This window comes from Periplaneta americana, chromosome 16 (assembly GCF_040183065.1).
Source record: "Periplaneta americana isolate PAMFEO1 chromosome 16, P.americana_PAMFEO1_priV1, whole genome shotgun sequence".
Classification (NCBI taxonomy): Eukaryota; Metazoa; Arthropoda; class Insecta; order Blattodea; family Blattidae; genus Periplaneta; species Periplaneta americana.
This window is the reverse complement of record NC_091132.1, coordinates 75,278,717-75,299,049: the sequence shown is the minus strand read 5'-3', so window position 1 is coordinate 75,299,049 and position 20,333 is coordinate 75,278,717. Positions and strand designations below refer to the sequence as shown.

Here is a 20,333-nt window from a genome sequence, read left to right as displayed (position 1 = left end):
AAGTTATAATAAGTACATGATTTGGATTTTGGATGGGGAATATTTTTACATGAAGTAACTTTGGAGCTCGCTCAGTATTTTTATCCTGACCTTGGAGAATCTGATCTGTTGAACAATGTGCTGGCCGAGCATGTAGGTGCTATACAATAGTTGTTCGATTGTGTTTAATGTTTGATTGTTTGATTTTGTTTTCTTCTTTTGAACTATGGAGAAGATCTACAATTTAAGTGTAAGTTGATGCAATGCTAAGAAATATGCAAGCATGGAAAACTGCTGTAGCATTAAAATAAGAGGTTTTTTAGTGTAGGTCCTACATATATTTTAGAACCTAAATTGTACATTGAAAGTTAAGGAAGATGACCAAGTTGGAACATTGACATTCATTGATGAACCAACGTGTACTTTTGTAACTTTATATGTTTAAATAATGACACACAAATTTTCTTGGTAATAATAATGATTCATAAAAACTCCATGATGTCTAATATGGTTATAAAGTGTGTTAACTAATATTATGCATACACATATAATAGCCTATCATCTTGTAACTGCTTTACGTTTATGTAATAATAGTATTCATTCTGATGTAGACAGACTCGTCCTGATCAAACAGTATAGGCGATCTAGAGCTTATAAGTGATTATTTATAATGAGTGCTAAGCCATAGTGACGATATGAATGCCTATATTACATATTTGACTTGATTTGAAATGTTTAATGTAATGGCATGCCACATTAGTTTCGAACATCCCTAAGCAGAAGAGAAGCCAAATTCATTTGATGTAAACATATCTTAGATATTTTGGAAAGAGTGAACTGAATCATATTTACCTTATGCCCATACCTGCGCTAAAGTTACATTACATTTTTGAAGTTATATTTATTTACATTGTGTACTTGGTGCAATTTTTCAAACTAAACAATTTAGTATGTATGTACACACAGAATTTATGGATATTAAGATCGGACGTATTTTACTTTGGAATTGGCAATTATATTTGTTGGATTGAATGTTCCTGACTCAGTGACTTGTTTATCTTCCTTTAGTTGAAATGTGTATTTCATTTTTAAAATAGAAATACAGTATATTTTTTTCTTAAGAAGGATAACGATTTTCATTCCTAAAATATAGCACTGTTATCCATTTACTTGATAGTCTGAAGATGCTTTGTAGCCTATAGCAGTGTTAGTTTTTGTGAAGATTACGTTATTAATATGAGTGAAAATCTGAGAGTGTGGATTTATTTTGTGTTGTCTTTTTCTTTTTGTGTGCGCCTCTGGTCTCGGCATGTTCGATGAATCAATCTGATTTATTATCCCATCAGTGATGCGACCCTTGGCAGGCGGCTGATGTGATAGATAGATAGTATTGATGATCAGTGGTGCCGGTAGGTTCGGATGTCGGGACTGCAATGTCGGTGACCCCTGGACCTGCTACTGCTGCTACTGCTGCTGCTACTGCAGGAGAGGTCCCCCCAGGTGTGCAGAAGTTGCCAGATGCTGCCGGAGCCAAGACCAACAAGTACTTTTGTGATACATGCAATGTATCTCTCAACTCTGAAATTCAACTTGAACAGGTCAGTATTATAGAAGTTTGAACGTTTAACTTCTTTCAGTAGTGAGAATTACTTTCTGTTCAAGTAAGTACTCTGTCCTAAAGTCACAGGTTGAAATGCAGCTCATGATGAATTTTTATGACTGTAAAATTAAAAATGTGAGAGGTAATAGCTGACATATTGCAGCTCTGCTAAAGATTTCACAGGGACACATTTTAGTTCACGAAACTAAATAAATGTAGTATGTAAGACTTTCTGTTAAACAGGAAAGTGAAGATAATAAAAATAATAGGTCTATGTCAAAAGAGGCAATTTTCTTTGTAATAATGTACATGATGCATTACTTTTTCTTGAAAGATAATAAGCTAGCCATTCTATAATTTATAATTCATGTTGATTTTTCCGATAAGTCGGTTATCAAGTACTATGAATAATACATTTAATTTAATTTTCAATCATATGACTTATCATTATTACAAATATTAACATTTGCTAATACATGTTAATAATAAAAGGAATGTACTAACGTTTTCGTCTATTACGGCATCATCAGATACATTGTTATTACTACAATATCTAAATATAGGTTACATAGTGGAATCTATTCACTGTTATAGTAAATTATCAATTTTATATGTATAACAGTAAGATGTTAAGTTACGAGCTTTATGTAATATGTGCTTAATATAAATTGAAGAAGATGATGTTAATATCAATCTGAATAAAATTGCATTTGGAAAACTATTTTTTGTCATATTCATGTGTGATGGAAATGTATCTATACGTAAAACTCATGTTACATATATAATGTTACATGTATTTATTAGAATAATAACGCAATATATCATACATAGGTATGACAAATATTTCCTCAATTTTTTTAACATAATTCTAATAAACACATGTAACATAATATATGTAACATGAATTTTATGTATAGATACATTTCCATCACACATGAATATGACAAAAATTAGTTTTCCAAATGTAGTTTTATTGAGATTGATATTAACATAATCTTCTTCAATTTATATTAAGCACATATTATATAAAGCTCGTGACTTAACATTTTACTGTTATACATATAAAGTTGATGTATATTATTATTATTTTTTTAAATTTTTTAAAATTTTATTTTATTTATATATCCCGGTGGCGGAGAGAATTTTTCTCCATTCCACTACTCTTTCATCATCAAGTTGATGATTTACTATAAGAGTGAACATGATTCCACTATGTAACCTATATTTAGATATCGTAGTAATAACCATACTTTTATAATTAACATGTATTAGCAAGTGTTAATATTTGTAATAATGATAAGTCATATGATTGAAAATTAAATAAAATATATTATTCATAGAATTAGCCATTCTGGGTTATATGTTTCTGTTTCTGTCATCCACATTACTGTTTAAATTGACTTCATACTGCAATAACTTTACCTAATTGATGTGTGATCTGAATATCAGTTTCTAAAAGTACCGGTACAAAATGTTTTCAGCACTTGGGATCCAGGAAACACAAAGACAAGCTTCTGAATGGAGGCAAGAGTAAACCCCGTATGGCTCCTTACTGGAAGAAGCCACGCCCCAGTTACCAGCAGACTGGAAAACCCAATAAGGTGCCAATGGCACTTCAGTATTCGCAGCCCCTCTCTAACAACTTTGTGAGCGGTGGGGCCATGATGTGAGGGACTGAGTCCTTCAGTGCTCGATTTTGCAGTTAAGAGACCATGTGCTCCCTACTGATGGAGATTCCAAAGAGAAATCTACATTTGAACCCAGGACAGCCAGTTGTGAATGCCCTATTATATATTTCGTTTGGCCACTTGAAATTGTTGGTTTAGAATGTAAATTCTGTATTTCCTCATACAATTTGTGCAGCCGAGTAGTCCGTTTAAATCCTTATCCCTCCAGATAGTTGTCCATTTCTTGAAAAGGGTAAGATATTTTGTTATATTTTATCATTTATAATACAGAGTAAAGTGTTCAGTATGTTAGAATTTAGATATGTGTTCGTTTATTGCAAATAGCCTACTTGTGTGATGGCCTAAGTTACATTTTTCCGAAGACCTCTTTCCTGACTGAGCTCTGTCATGGTTTTCCTCAGTCCGTCCAATTCAGTACATCCCTCGGTATATGCGAACAGCAGCAAATTATGTGAGAAAATAAATATAATTTATTTTGAGTTCAATTCCTGTGCAGTTGGCTGTTCTGAATTGATCATTCCTGTGTTTAGGACCATGTAGCTGTTACATTGTAGTTGCTTATGTTTGAGGATAGAATCAGTATTTGCATGCATTTAGATTATTGAGATGCCAATGACTAAGGTATATTATCTAAATTAAGCTTAAAATCTCATTGTTCTCTCTGAATATGATGAACTGTGTTTCAGTATTAGCTTCTTTTCAAGTCTTGTTACATTGCCCTTATTGGAAGTGTGCAAACAAGAAAAAGTACTTGAATTTGTTTTCTGTACAAAACCTACAAAGTTCTGACTCACGTGCCGAATCTAATTTCCTAGTTCAAAGAAATGTTTGTATATTGCATGTATGTACGGAATTTTTCAATGCAAACATTTAGTGATAAAAATCATTCTTAGAAATGAGTTATCTTGAAAATAAAGGCTTATTCAAAGGTTGGTTGGTTATACAGTATGAAGGAAGGTTGTTTTCATGTCTTACTTGAGTACACTGAAAGTCGAATATGAAAATCAATGTTTGCCTTGTAGATGTTTGTAGTTTAGTTTGGTGTATATGTATTGCTTATACAAAGTGATGTTGACAATTGGTATAGTGTTAGGTAATTAAATTTAAAATGCAACAACTCATTCTGTCTTATTCGAATAATACACATTATGAATGTTTCCAAAATAACAGAGGAAATTGTTTGCACATTGCCAAAGCATAGATTTCTCTTTGCGATTTCTGAGATGTCACGTGGCACAGCTCTTGACTATATAGACGTGCATAAAGCAGTATTGTTTTAAATGATCATAATGTGGCCTTCATTTTCTGTCTACAGTTTGTATATTTTCTTCCCTTTCTCTCTAATATAATTCTTTTTATGTTATTTTTATTTTCATAAAGAACATACATTTATGTCTGCTGAGTTACTTGCTTTGAGGATTGAATTTATGACACATTGAATTAGTTTGTGTATCTGCAGTTATACAGATGAAGCAAACTGTTGCTGAGTTCCATATTATATGATGGACGGACATATACTTAGCTCACAGTATGGAATGTCCTGGTTTTTTATTATACAATGACAATACAAAGTTAAAGCTGACCAGGAAAATGCGACCATATTTATGTGAAGTGTTCCGCAGAACATTTCGGTCAAATTGGCACCACATGTTACAGAGTGTTATTCGGAAATAACACTGTTAAGCTCTCACCTGTTAATTTTTATGGTGAAGTGCGTCTTGGTGTTGACCTCTTATGTATATCTGTTGGACACAGTTCTGCGTGTATAAATCATCCTCATACCATATCTACTCAACCATATTTTACTTATTATAAATCTTTCTTGCATCACTTATTCATGAAACTGTCATTGTTAATGAAATCACGTGCTGCAGCAGAACTTTTTCCCTTTCCATAAATCAACTTCGCTCAGTTTTTAATCATTCGAATTACAAATATAGCTTATAAGGAGCACCTTATGGATTGTTTGTCTTTATGTATTATTACTTGCATAATAGTACAAAAACCCCAGCTGTATCCTTTATTCAGCATCATTGTTTGATCATTTGACAAATACAGAATTTACGTAATTGTAGATATGATTGGAAACTTTAGCAAATTAATACATTAACTATTTTCTCACTTTAGCATATTAATGGATTTGACGGGGCACTAAAGTTTTGATCTTGAATTTCATGCTCATAATGTTTCTCTGACCTCACATCATTAAGGTACATTATGTTTTAACATATAAGTAAGTTTTTATACTTAGTCGCCTGCCTGTAATGTTGTAAATAACTAAAGAATCTCAATCTTAATAGATGAGGGATCTGCATTCTTTGTATTATAATAAGGCTATCAGAAACCCCACATAAAATTTATTTTTCGTGATGTATCATCTTTTCTTTTTTTATTATTTTATTTTATTTTTTTAATACAAAAGCTCGATTTCTGCAGGAACTTCCGGCTGCAGCTCCATGAAAGATGTTTTTATTGTGTGCCTCAGTTTGCAAGTTGTCAATGTTGCTTAATTCACTAAACATTAGCAGATGTTATGGTTCACTTTTTTCATACGTAACTATGTCAATTCAATGTATGATAATGTCACAGTATTATGTAATATTCTACTTTTGCGTATTTGTAACACGAACACAGCACTTTTATAGTTGTTCACCATTCCTAAGGGACACTGAACAGCTAAATCTTACAGTGGAATTAAGGAAAGGTTATGTCAAATCATGAGGTTCATTGTTTTAATTATTCTCATTATTTGGATATTTAATACTATGTGACTTTTTGGTCAGATTTGTGTTGTGAAGGAAAACACTGTGCTTTAGATTACGATCTTATGTATTTAAAAGGAACATTGTTGTATTTTATTTCTAGCGAGTTAGGTTCAGATTTTAGTTCATTTTTTGTGTAGTAATCTGTTACTAATTCAACAAGTGTAAACTGTTAAAAATTTGTGTGTTCAAAGGAAATCTCAGGAACTTGTTTATAGAATTACAGGGGATTGCTATCAATTTTGTTCACGAACTTGGTATTAAGCAAAACAAAAGAAAGTAGACACAGAATTTATTACTTGCAGGCAAGTTATATATGTTTAAAATCTACTTAAATTTCAGAATCTAGTAAGTGCAATGAAATGTATTTATAATGAATGTTACAGCATAAATAGTTATTACACAGAAGCGAGAAATCATCTTCAGAGGGGTAATAATGGAATAGTGATAAAATATTGTCAACAGTTCTTCAAACGACAGTGAGTAAAGAAACAATTGATGGTGATATAGGTAGTACACAAGTACACAAAAAAAGGCATATGTTTATTTTAAATTTGTATTTAAGCTATTACCTTGATACCCCAGTGTTATTTCTTTGATTATAAAATATGTATAGGATAATCATAAATTTACTGCTATTTCATGCCGTCCTGCAAACTGTATGAAAGGTCAGTTATTTTAGTTCGAAGTTTCATCTAGAAGTGAGTTATTTTACGATGCTGTATCAACATCTGAGGTTATTTAGCGTTTGATTGAAATGAAGGTGATAATGCCAGTGAAATGAGTCCAGGGTCCAGCACTGATAGTTGCTTAGGATTTGCTCAAATTAAGTTGAGGGAAAATCCTGGAAAAAACCTCAATCAGGTAACTTGCCCCGACCAGGATTCGAACCTGGGCCACCTGGTTTCGCAGTCAACCATGCTATCCGTTACTCCACAGGTGTGGACAAGTTTCATCTCTTTCATTAACTGACCATGTTTGTAACAATAGCAAGATACCAACCTTGCTAGCCACTGGTGTAGCTCAGTCGGCTAAGGTGCTTGCTTGTTGATCAGGAATTGTGCTCGGACGTGGATTCGATTCCCGCTTGGGTTTTTCCGAGATTTTTCCCAACTAAGGTAAATGTCAGTAATCTATGGCGGATCCTTGCCTCATATCGCGAAATATTATCTCTCTATCCATCGACGCTAAATAACCTCGTAGTTGATACAGTGTCGTTAAATAGCCAAGAAGGAAAAAACCACCCTTGCTCCCATGGTACAGCAAATTTAAGTTATTAGCTGATCTATACCTGACTTCGGTAAATGTGATATTAATTTTCATACATGTTTATGTTATAAATGAATACAATGTTATCAGTCTTCCTATGACTTATTTATACATTTCAGATTTTGGAACTTTATGATATCTTTTGACATGTCAGCTCAGTTGTATTAATTTAAACTTACCCTGTTTCTTCTTTGGTGATTTAAGAAATTACAACTGCATTTAATTTATAAATTGAAAAGAGGATTTTGATTGCTTGAGGGATAGCTTGTACTTAAAACTGATATTTGCGCTAATTATTAGAAGCAGTAGCCTATTTCATGGTGATGCAAGAAAAGTGGGTTGAGTAAATGTGGTACGTTTTATTTGTTTGGATTTTATTTTGTTGTGTGGCTGTGATTGGAGTAGTGTAGTTCCGTTAAGTTTATGCGCCAGTGGCAAGCTGTTACTATTGTTGTTACTGTAGTTGAACCATACAGCTGCCGATAGTACTAGGCTTGAATTGCACGAGGCTATGTAATTCACAATCTATGGCAGTTACAAACAGCGTTCAAACTCTAGACCTGTTAATGCACGTCTAATGTGTTTTTCCTGTTACATGAGTTGCTGTGAGGAAGTCTGGTTGAACCAAATGCTTAGTGTGTGCTTCTTCTTGGCACATTATACTCTTTCTAAGGTAGTGCATTCTGTGACTACTCCGATCATGATAATAAGTCACTTTCACAGTTTTCATTCTCTTGAAGGCATGATTTCTACTTGCTTCGACAGTGTGACTTGTTGATCTGCCACGCTGTGAAGAAGATGACACACACCATGGCACTTGGGATGGTGATGACTTCCTGATAGCACACACTTTGTCTTTGAAATTGCCCCCATCATATTTAAAAATACAAATAACTGTAGTTACATCACTAGCCCACGTAGTGTCAATCCTATCATATCTATATTGTTAAACAGAGTACCTACGTTCATCTTCCAACTCTGACAGTACAGGTCATGTTCCAAGACTGGGTAGCAGGGGTGTCAAACTTTTTTATGGTTTTAATAACTAGGGATGGGGAGCGACTGGGGATGTGGAGTGACAACTCACATATCTTCGTTCAGAAACCTCAGTACTGTTTAAGTTTCTCAGGTAACAGTCATAAGACAGGCCTATCGTTTTTAAGTAATGGGGTGCCAACATCTGTGCCTTTTAGAACTTTGTACAAATGTTCAGCTGGTAGGAAGTAGGAAGGATTAGGAAGGGGATATTAGATCAAAACTAAAATTCTTGCATACTGCTTTTCTTTTTGGGAATGGCTGAAACTGTGTGTTAGTGATGCAGGTAGATTGTGGTTGTATTATAAAAATGAACGATTAGGAGATAATTAGTCATTAGAGAATTCTTCTTGAAAGAAAATAAATTAAATGAATTTACAAATAAAATGAAGGACTTCAGATGACGTTTTCCAATGGAATATGTGAAGATCGGTAGTGGCAACTTCTTGAGACCACATAAATTCCTCTCCGTGTTCAGTTATAACTTATAAGCCTAGAAGCAAAAATCTTGAACAATGTGCCTCAATTACTGCATTGTGTTCTCAAGATGACTGATAGTATCTGCAGAGGTTGGCACCTCTGCTGGTGTGTATACTTTCCGTAAAATTTGTGTTCTTGTAAATGACAGGTGTGCTCATGTTTTGATTTTGTGTAAAGTAACATGAAATAAGTCACGACAAATGGGAAGATCACATGTGAAATGTGTTGCTCCTTTACTCGAGTGTGATATATAAATAAGAAGTATTTTTAATTAACTGTAATTTTAACGTGGAAAGATGGGAGATTATATTTTAGAAATGGGGAGAATATGTTTGTATTATAAGAATTTTAACAAATCACAGTTTGTGGCTAACCCATTCCCAGCAGTGAGTGAGTGTGTAGGAGATTAAGAAGTAGATAGTTCAGGGTTTGGGCCACAGTTGCCCCTTGGATTATGTTTGACACCCCTAGCATTAAACTTTGTAGCTTATAAATATTTAGAAAGAGTTGCCCTCACTTTTTCAGGGGGAGTGCCCCTTTTAGTGCTGTGTTAGCAGGAGCACCTGCAAGTTGCACGAATTGGACAACACTTGTAGACCTCTTAGGAGACTGTTTGGCCAAACTAGCAATGGATGTCTTTTTATCTCTTGTCCCAACTTGTAGAATTGCTGTAGATACAAGTTAACTAAACAGGAGTGGCTTCGCCACTTTAACAATGGTTGTTGTGACATTTTACCTGAGGTTGTTTAACACTTAGCTATCTAGTGTAGTCTCTGAAATTCCTCATCCACATAAGAGTAATATTTATCAACTTAGTTATTCGAATGGACTTCTTGCCCCTCTACAACGCAGTACAAAGTTATTGTTTGGCTCGTTACAAAGCAGTTTGTTTTGTTTTGTCTCTTTGGAAGTTTGTTGCACAAATAGGATGGTTTATTGTAGCTCCATCACGTCCCCCAATGATCCTAGAGTTGTCGACAAGTCGTTGAAATCATTCTAAATGAATTATCGTGCAAACATATTTGGTGTTCAGAATTAATTATTTTTCTCGTGAGGATTTTAATGTCATAACTAGAAGTTAGATTTGCTCAATTTTACCGTCACCTCTGTCTGTAGTTACATATCAGTTTTGAGTTGGAATCGGCTGCATTACAGATGTGTGTTTTATCTCTTCATCTCACTCTCTTTACCGAAACTAGTTTTCCAATAAGTACATGAAAATGAAATTGTGGGGTGCATATATTTGAAATTTGTAAGAATTTTATTTTTGAATCTCATGTATATAATGTATGTGTTCATGTGCTACTTCTTCCTCTCCAATCTTCCACCTGTGGCACTGTAGTTGGTGTACGTGCTGCAGAAAGCATTGTTCCGATAAAAACAGGGTTTGATGGATGGAGCAATTTGCAGTATTGCCAGTTGATGCACTTCGAGTGTAAGAATTAAAACACCGAGAATAGTACCATTTAGGTATATCTTCCTTGCACTGATCACTTTATCCAGAATTACGTATTGGATAGGGATCAGTCATTACATTCTGTTCATAATTAAATATCCCACTCTTCAGAGACTTGATTGATTGTGGCATTAGAAATAAATGATATTATATAAGATCAAAATTTAATTTATGAATGTCATAATTTGTAGTACTTTGCTTACGAGTTTTTTTACCTGGCAACTTCGTCTTTTGCTAGAAGATATTAGGTACTGCTATTTTAGATGCTGATTGAACATTTTATTTGTTCTAAAATGTGTAGTTCCAAGAGTAATACAGATTGTGCAGTAAATTTATAAAAATTGCATCTAGATAAAGTAGGAGCATTTCAAGTTTAGAATTCTGTTAATGTGCCAAGATAGTTCAAGAGCCCCTAAGATGCCAAATGATTTATGGAGGTAAAGTATCTCCATTTAAATTTTGAGACAGAACTTTCCATAAATACATTCCCTATGTAATCTTGTACCCCAGACTCCATTCCGTGATAACTTGTTTGCAATTTCTGCCTATTGCTCTTCTGCTACAGAAATAAACAGATTATAGAATTCAAATTTACGATATTTTTGTGTACTCTCTTGACGTCGTCAGTGTGTGTTCAATTGAGATGATTTCTGCAGCACTTCATCAGCAATGAATAGTGTGACATCATGAGACATGACAGTGCAGATTGGTTGGGTACAAGTGACAATATTACAGCAGTTTGTCTGCTGGTCTGTAGACTGAGGTATTTTATGAAAACAAATCTGAATATACAGATCTGATATGTTATATATATGTAATAGTAGATTAATCAACCCTTTCCAAAGTATGCACAAACAGGGACAGGACCAGGTATTTTAGTGCCTGCCTGTAATTGTTCTTGCACACCTAGTTCTGTTCCTGTGTGCCTGTGCAGTGTGTGTTACTTGTTATGGTGGTGTACTGTGTTGTGAAAGACTTATTGCCTCTTGGCGGCGAATGTGCCATTATATTCTTAAGACAATTTTCATTCCATAGGAATATTTCAAAGAATTCAGGTATTAAGTAAGAAGAATTGTATAGTTGTTATGTTTGTTCATGTACCATAAAATACCTCAGTCTGGATTATGTACAACCAGATCATGAAGGTATTGTTAGTTGTTGGTTTTTGCAGAAGAGGAAGTCAATGTAAAAGAATAATTATGAATAACTATCTTCAAGATCTGGTTGAGGTTTATCTAACAAGGGTCTCGTGCTCTGAGGTCCTGCATGTCACTACTTGCTTTGTTGTGTTGTGATCTCTCTGATTGCATTTGTCATGGAGAACTCAACATTCATTGTACCTGGCATGAAACTGGTTGGTTATATTGGTAATAATGGGGCAAGGCACCCAGAGTATTGCAATATGGTAAGATATAAGAGGGTAACTGAAGATAAGTTGCTTGTGATTTTTTTCAAGATGGGCGTGTCACTCTGTTGTATCTCTAGGGCTATATGTAGGTGAATGTCTCGCTACAAACATAAAGAGGGTTAGATTTTTCACTCTGCAGAAATAAACGTGAAAAGTAAGAGTATCTAATCAGTATGTATTTTGCAAGACAAGATCTACATCTTGATTGATTTGTTTTCTGTTTGTTTATTAAGCAAATAGGATTTTATGTTACCACATGACATATTTATTCTACATAAGGGGGCACTGATTGAATAATTCTGTGCCTCAACTTTCAGTTAGTGAGGCTATAAATTTGCAATACTTTTGTACACGTGAACAAGTGGTATGTATGAAATTCAGGTGGAGAGTGACGCATGTTAAACAACATAGTTACTCAGAAGAGGTGTACACTAGTTGCCTGGAATCTGAAAGCATAGCTTCATCTGTAAAGCAGAGAGTGTGCATGCGCGAGCATATACTACCTGTACTGCTTCTACTCACTGTGTGACGTCACTCATGCTTGCAGATCCCAGGCGGGAAGTGTAGCTTTTACTTTTTCATTTGCTGATGAAGAATATTTCGAAATGTTTCAAAGTTGGCTCTACTTTCTTGTTCATATGGGAGAGGAAAGGCTATCATAGACAATTACTTTAGATCAGGGTTCGGCAACCTTTTTGTAAGAGTGGGCCAGGTTCAGCAACCGTGGGCCACAATGATAAGAAGTGAAGGAGACCTCTGGACATGATTTACAGTTAAATGAATGATAAATATCATTCAGATATATAGTGTGTGTATATGTATATTCATTCATTCATTTAGTATTCTGCCTAAGGGCAGGTATTTCATGGCAAACCCAACTTTCTCCGGTCTTTCCTAATTTCTACCTTTCTCTTTGTTTCCTCATATGATCCATATATCTTAATATCGTCTATCATCTGATATCTTCTTCTACCCTGAACTGTACTCCCGCTCATCATTCCTCCCAGTGCATCCTTCAGTAGGCAGTTTCTTCTCAGCCAGTGACCCAACCAATTGCTTTTCCTCTTCCTGATCAGTTTCAGCATCATTCTTTCTTCACCCGCTCTTTCCAACGGCTTCATTTCTTATTCTCTCTGTCCACTTCACACGTTCCATACTTCTCCATATCCACATTTCAAATGCTTCTATTCACTTCTCTTCACTTCGTCGTAATGTCCATGTTTCTGCCCCATACAAAACATTTCACTAGTCTCTTCCTTAGTTCTTTTTCCAGAGGTCCACAGAAGATGCTCCTTTTTCTATTAAAAGCTTTCTTGGCCATTGCTATCCTCCTTTTTGCTTCCTGACAGCAGCTCATATTACTGCTTATAGTACACCCCAAGTATTTGAAGCTTCCACTTGCTATACTGCCTCATTTAGAATTCGCAAGTTTATCTTCTGTATTTTTCTTTCTATGACTATGCTCTTCGTCTTACTTGCATTTATTGTCATCCCATACTGCTCAAGCTTTCATTTAGCTCCAGTGGTATATCCTTTAGTATCATTTCCTCTTCTGCTAACAACACCATATCATCAGCAAATCTTATGCACTTCATTCTTCTTTCTCCTACTATCACACCTCCCATGTTCTGAAAACAAATTTCTTTACTAAATTCTCCAAGTAGATGTTGAACAGGGTAAGTGATAAAGGAAATCTTTGACGTACTCCTCTCCCAATTTCACTTCCTTCTGACATATATATATATATATATATATATATATATTTTTTTTTTTTCTGTGTATACAGTATACAGAATTACTCTCTTCATTAATAAATTATTTATTATGTATTAAAAAATCGAAGAAATAATGTAACCAAACAGAATAGCAACTAAATTATGTAAATTTGCCTTTGTAACTTTGGTAGACTCACAAATTCAAAGTTTCAAAACAGTATGTGCTTCAATTGTACAAATAGAAAATCTGACATTACAATTTACGCCTTATCTTTAATGAGAAGATAGCGGCTGAATTTTAGATGCAAGAAAATTGATATCTGTTTCGAAGTTGGTGACTGATATACGTAAACGTGGTGCGAAATTTTGATTTTACATATTTCATCCTTGAAAATGTGTGCTCACATATATAAGTGCTTCCAAAAACTGTCAACATTTTAGCTGCAAATATTTTTATGTTACACCATATGTGTAACTGAGAAACATTTGTAAAATTGTATTTGAATGAAATATTTCTTTCAGTTCGTCATTAGTCTGCATGTCATTGAGTTCAAGTTGGTACATTTCAGATACTGTCTCTATTTCAAAGGCGAAAGGGTTCTGATATAAGCGAATATTCTTGGAATATGTATCAAAATCCTGAAATCGTGTATGAAATTCCTTGTGCAACAAATCTATAACACTTCACAGAATCTTTTGTGTGCAACTGTGGTACTTCCTTGTGAAATACTCTTGTAGAAAGGGAAATGGAAAATTGTTTTCTTCATTCAACTATTTGGTAAAAATTTGCAGTTTCAGTTCGAATGATTTTACATCTGAAAACATGTCACAAACTAGTCTTCCTTTCCCCTGCAGTCTGATGTTCAGATCATTCAGATGCTATGTAATATCTGCTAGAAAGGCTAAATTCCATAACCAGTCTGAGTCAGATTATTTCTCATTAAGATTAAACTTTTCTTTTTCAGTGAACAATATTTGAATTTCAAGGCGAAGTCCAAAAAAATGTTGCAGCAGTTTTTATTTAGTTAGCCACTTGACATCAGTATAGTACAACACATCACCATACTCTTCCTCAGTATCTAATAAAAAGTGTTGGAATTGGCTATGGTTGAGTGCAGATTTTCTGATGAAATTTATTGTTGGCACAACAACGCTCATGACAGATCCAAAATCAATAACTTTGCTGCATAATGCTTGCTGATTATTATGCAGTGGACTTGCATGAGGGGATCAGAATTGAAGTTTTTCATTTCAACCTTTATGCACGCAACAACGTCTAAATTCTTTGCAACCATATTTTTCCTATGATCCGTCATAACACTACAAGGTTGTTTCCAGTTTAAATTAAAGGTGTATATGTTGGAAAATAGCTCAACAATTGCTTTGTCTGTTCCAATAAATCTTTTCATGAAATTGTGTTCTCTTTCTCTAAATGGCCCCAGGGAAACTTACTTTCTGGATGCGGCTCGTACATACCACATGGTTTTTGGTTTACTATATACATATGAATATAATTGTTGAATATTAAACTGAAAAGCATTGATACCACATTCCCTCTTCTACTCGATCTTTTCACGTCAACAGCCTGTGTCTTTATTATTCAAACGTAACAAGATAATCAACATCTAATCATTGACCAGCTGAAAAAGACGATTTTATACTTCAATAATAATAGCAATGTTACAAAACTGGGAAATTCTATAAATAGTAGGTATTCATAATGTCTGTTTATATTTCTAAGATTGGCAACACTTATAACCAGTTTTTTTCTCATCATTTCCATCAGAACATTAGCAACTCTCTGACCCCCATTGTAGCAAACTAAGAGTTTCATGATGATATACCTTGCATCATAAGAGTTAAACCTCTCTGAAGACTACTGAGTTAGCCAACAAGATTTAGCTATTTATAACGACTCCAAGGAGCTGGATATCCTTCCAGGATAGAGCAAACGTTGAGAAGTTGTGAAATTTTCATCATAGGCAATGGAAATGTCTACCTCTTCTGAATAACATACTTTTGTTTTCTCTTTCATTTAGAACAACGGTCATCAGCACAGAGCACCCTCGGGCTAGAGTCTCTTACCCGTGCATAAGACATTGCACTGGTGTGCATCCGTGGCTGCTGGCGGGTATGCTTTCTATCTCTCCCTTCTGCACAATAGAGCATATTACGTTGCACTTTATCCGTTTCAGCGAGTGCTGACGACCACTGATTTAGAATCATACTACTACTATGCTCTTACTGCTGCTGCTGCTGCTACTACTACTACTACTACTACTACTACTACTACTACTACTACTACTACTACTACTACTACTACTACTACTACTACTAGAACTATACTGCCACTACCACCACCACCACCACCACCACCAACATTACCACTGAAATTTTTAAGTAAATGAGGTGTATAGAGAAAAGAGAGCAAGTGGTGTTATATTAAGATCACTTAATATAAAGAAAGAATAAATTACATATATGAAGTTATCCATACTAACTTACTCGCAATTTGATAATGAACGCTTAAAAATATGTACTAAACATAATTACATGAATATTATAGATTATTTTTCTCCTAAAATATTAAGTGTCAATATTACAGATAAATTCTGTAGGACAAATTAATATATCTATAATATTCTCTCAGCTAGTAGTGCATAATAACTGCAGATTCCCGGCCAACAAGTCACTCAGCTGAGTGCGCTCCTAGTATAATGGCAGTTGATATTGGATACACGTCAACATATATATGTCTAACTTGGAGTCAGGCCACAAAGGGAAACATCGAAAGAGGAAGGTTCGATCCGGTGCTGTGGATTGAATTCGGCATAGCTCAGTGGTCAGAGCACTTGGTACATAGAACCAAGGACCCGGGTTCGATCCCCGGTGCCAGAGTAAATTTTTCTCCTAAAATATTAAGTGTCAACAATTACATGAGCAAATAGTGAAAACTAGTCTTCTTCCTTTCCTGATTTTTGACTATATATGGTTGTGTCGGCTCGGCTGTAATACTAACAAAATGTATTCTACAGCATAACTCCATACCAAGAAAATACTAAATTTACAGCCATATACCTTCCTTTGAATCAAATGTATAAATATTCAAATCTTTTTAACTAAATCTCAGAGAAATTATAATTTTTTATTTTTTATTTTTTTTTTTATTTATTTTTTTTTTTAATGATAAAAAGACTATTTGAAAAGCATACATTAAACATAATCTTTTTCTACCTCTTTTCTCTTATTGTGAGATATTGTCATCTATATAGAAGCCCTAGCAGTTCATACAGATGGTTAGGACTTCGTATCTAGTCAGCAAGTCTTGAGTAGCATGGGTGCCCGCATGTGGTGATCATTATGACAGTATTAACACAGGATCTTGTCTTTTATTGTTGACTTTTGTTAAGGCATAGTAACGTGTGGTATGGCCCCCTAGTCATATGTAGTTCAGGGAATTCCATGCCGCAATCCATCTTCCATATTTGATTGAACAGGTTATGTTCGTCTGAGTGTGCTTCCATTTTTTATGTTAATTTTGTCTGACTGTTTGGCAGCTATGCTATTATATGCAGTTTAATTGTCACAGTACTTTGGATACAGATGTATCTTGATTTTAAGTATATATTTACAGTACCTAGTTGAAGGTTTTGAGAGTTACCATAATATTTGTCATTAAAGGAGAACAGTTTAATTTTAAACATGCTTATCCAAGTTAAGAGTGAACTTTTCTTATTTTTCTCGCAGGGTGTTCTAATAAATAACTTAGAAACACATATGTTATAACAATCTAGTTTAGAAGTAAATGTTCACACCTGTAGGTGTGATTGAGTAATAGAACATACATACTGTAAAAATGTTATGATTTTGTGTTCATTTTTAAGGTGAAATACACTTTGTTACTTTCTTACAATGAATTTAAGCTGTCATATTCTATCTAGGTATATAAGTATATACATGTCATGTTGATGGAATGCTACGAATAATTTTTTATCATTGAATTGTGGAGCACAGTTTGGAAGACTATTTGTTCTTACTAAAATGTAGCTAATGGAATTCACTGGTTGTTATAAAATGTAACTTACGCCAGTTGTTCTACAAATGTTAAATTGGGCTGCTACCACCATTACTATGACCACTCCAGAATGACGTAGTGTGGAAACCAATGTGTTCCACGATGTTATTTGTTTTCTTCATTATATTACATTTAAAGCTTTGATTTGTATTACAATAATATGATGGCAACATCTATTTTTGTGGTATAGCATTGTTAGAGCCAGTCAGTTAACTGTATTCGTGGCACAGTACAATTTTAGAATTGTAAAATGGTATTGTGTATCAGTAATACATTTAAAAAGAACTTTTCTTCCATACTTTCAATAAAATACCTTCCACAGGTATGACTTACTGGATTATTGCAAACTACCTATAATATGATCCTTCACAATGGTGAGACTGTTGAGCTTGGTGTCATATTTTGGCACATAATTTTAATGATTTTTATATATTTTATTTTTTCAAATGAGCAGTTAAACCATCACATTGTTCAATCATGTATCACCGGATAACTCAGTACTTATATAATTTCAGAACTAATAGGAAGGAAATTTTTAATGTAAGGAAATTGTATGTAGCCTATCTTGAAATATGAGAAATGGATTTCTTAAACATCCATGTTGAATTTATATAATAATATTCATAAAGGAAATCCGTGCTAACTACTGAAACTTTCACTTGAGTGCTTAACTTTCGGAGATTTATTCTTGATAATTGGTAAATCAGGGTAGTTTTTGTACCCCACCTTGAGCTATGGGATACAGAGGTTATAGAGATAAAATTACACAATGAGAAGATTTAATTTTGTTTGTATTTTGAATCCTTGGTGCATGAAAAGTTGATAATGTCTATTATGAGCTATTGATATAGTTTTGTTCAACTAGTCATCAACAATGTGGAGATATCTGAGGTATCATCAATTGGTGGTTTTCATATAATATTTATATAGGCCTACATTCGTATACACAGCCGAATCTGGCTTTTTTTTTTAGCCATTTGGTTCCAATACAAGCAGTAAAGTGTAATGAAATTGAAATTATGTTATGTTATTCTACAGAAATTCAAGTTTTCCAGTTGTTAAAATGTTCTCACAACAGATTAAAGTGTTGATTTTGTATGATTTTTGTTTTAATAATTATTCTCTATGTTGTGTTCTATTTGTGTTCTACGAATATTGTTGAAATTCCTTTTACAATAATAATTTTCAGTTTTTGATCGTTATATAAGTTATATGTGCCAGCAGTGACAAAAAAAAATTGTATTTGGAGAAATTTTGAAGTTCCAAGTTATTAAGTGCTTGATTAAAATGTGTCCTACCTTCAGACATGGGTTTAATTCGAGTCATTAATTTAAACTTAAAAAAAAAAAAGAATATAGTACGAAACATTGTAATGAATGGTGGGTGGTTGTGTTTTTTGAGTAACTTAATTTCATTCCTTCTACTCTCGGATTATAGATTTAGTCATTGACTGTAGTTTGAAGACATATGACATAGATCCCTGGTAGCCTCTGTTGTTTATTAAGTGTGATGGTCGCATCCAGGAAGTGAACAGTATTTTACTGATTCTGTTGTAGTAAACAATTTTTTATTCATCAAAGACAGAAAAAAAAAGTAAAAAAAAAAGTAATCTACCTAGAGGAGTAGCTAGTTTTCCACAGCTTGTGACAGATTTAAGTGATCTGCAGAACTTAACAAGAGATGGAATGTAGGTATGAATTTCTCTTGTTCTGCCTGAAACCATAAGCTGCACAGTAGTCCAAAACGCAAATATAGCTGGACAAAAGTCATCTTATCCCTTTAAAGAAAGCTGTCTCAAATTAATATTTTCGTATTTTACATTCTTTCCTCTATCAAATGCCGTATTAACTTAATTTATTCCTCATAACGTGGCCAGTAGTGGTCCCTCAAACATAAACATCCCAAGATTGCATTTCTGCTGACAGGCAGGGATCTAAAACAATCATGTTTTGTGTTACAGTCTGTGAGTGTGAAGCTTGCATGTATTTTTATTTGAACTGGAAGCCTCTCATAAAGGTAATGTCACTCTAAAGATGTGATAAAAAAGGTTTGTGTATTTGTTATTAAATTATTTTGAATGGAAAAAGTTACACAACGCAGAACTGCACACTTTGTTTTCTTTGCCTGATATAAGGAACATTAAATCCAGACGTTTGAGATGGGCAGGGCATGTAGCACATATGGGTGAATCCAGAAATGCATATAGAGTGTTAGTTGGGAGGCTGGAGGAAAAAAGACCTTTGGGAAGGTTGAGACATAGATGGGAGGATAATATTAAAATGGATTTGAGAGAGGTGGGATATGATGATAGAGACTGGATTAATCTTGCATAGGATAGGGACTGATTGCGGATTTATGTGAGGGTGGCAATGAACCTCCAGGTTCCTTAAAAGCCATAAGTAAGTAAATTATTAAATTATTTATTGTATTGGATTGGTGCATAAGTTCGTAACGTTTTTGTTTCGTGTGTCAGTACTCCCGTTGCTATGGGTTTATTTATCTATTGTCAGTTTTTATTTGAAGTTCAAGTGTTGTGCTTGAGTTTACATATTGAAGTTTTCATTTTTGCAGATAGTGAGTGGAGCCGTGGATGCTAGAAAATGGAGTGTTAAGTGGAGAAAGTGGAACATTTTCGACATATTCTTCTTTTTGAGTTCTATAGAGGGGCGAAAGCAGCAGAGGCGACCAGAAACATTTGCGCCGTGTATGGGGGACAATGCTGTTGGAGAGAGTACAGCAAGAAAATGGTTTTCTCGTTTTAAGGAGGGTCGTTTTGACATTAGTGACACTCCACGTTCAGAAAGACCTTCAGGGTTTGATGAAGATCTTTAAACACATTAGTCCACAATGATCCACGTCAGTGTAC

The 20,333-nt window shown here is 34.2% G+C and overlaps 1 protein-coding gene across 5 annotated transcripts in view; it reads left to right on the top strand.

The window, feature by feature from the left end:
• The window catches only part of LOC138716475 (zinc finger protein 385D-like), a 93,810-nt gene extending 75,040 nt beyond the window's left edge, over window positions 1-18,770 (top strand). For all 5 annotated transcript variants that reach the window (XM_069849598.1, XM_069849600.1, XM_069849601.1 and 2 more), the window contains 2 exons: window positions 1,393-1,577; window positions 3,061-18,770. In XM_069849598.1, the coding sequence (XP_069705699.1) occupies window positions 1,393-1,577; window positions 3,061-3,249 (374 nt within the window). In that variant the 3' untranslated portion in view covers window positions 3,250-18,770. The remainder of the gene's footprint in view (window positions 1-1,392; window positions 1,578-3,060) is intronic.
• The last annotated feature ends 1,563 nt before the right edge of the window (window positions 18,771-20,333 follow it).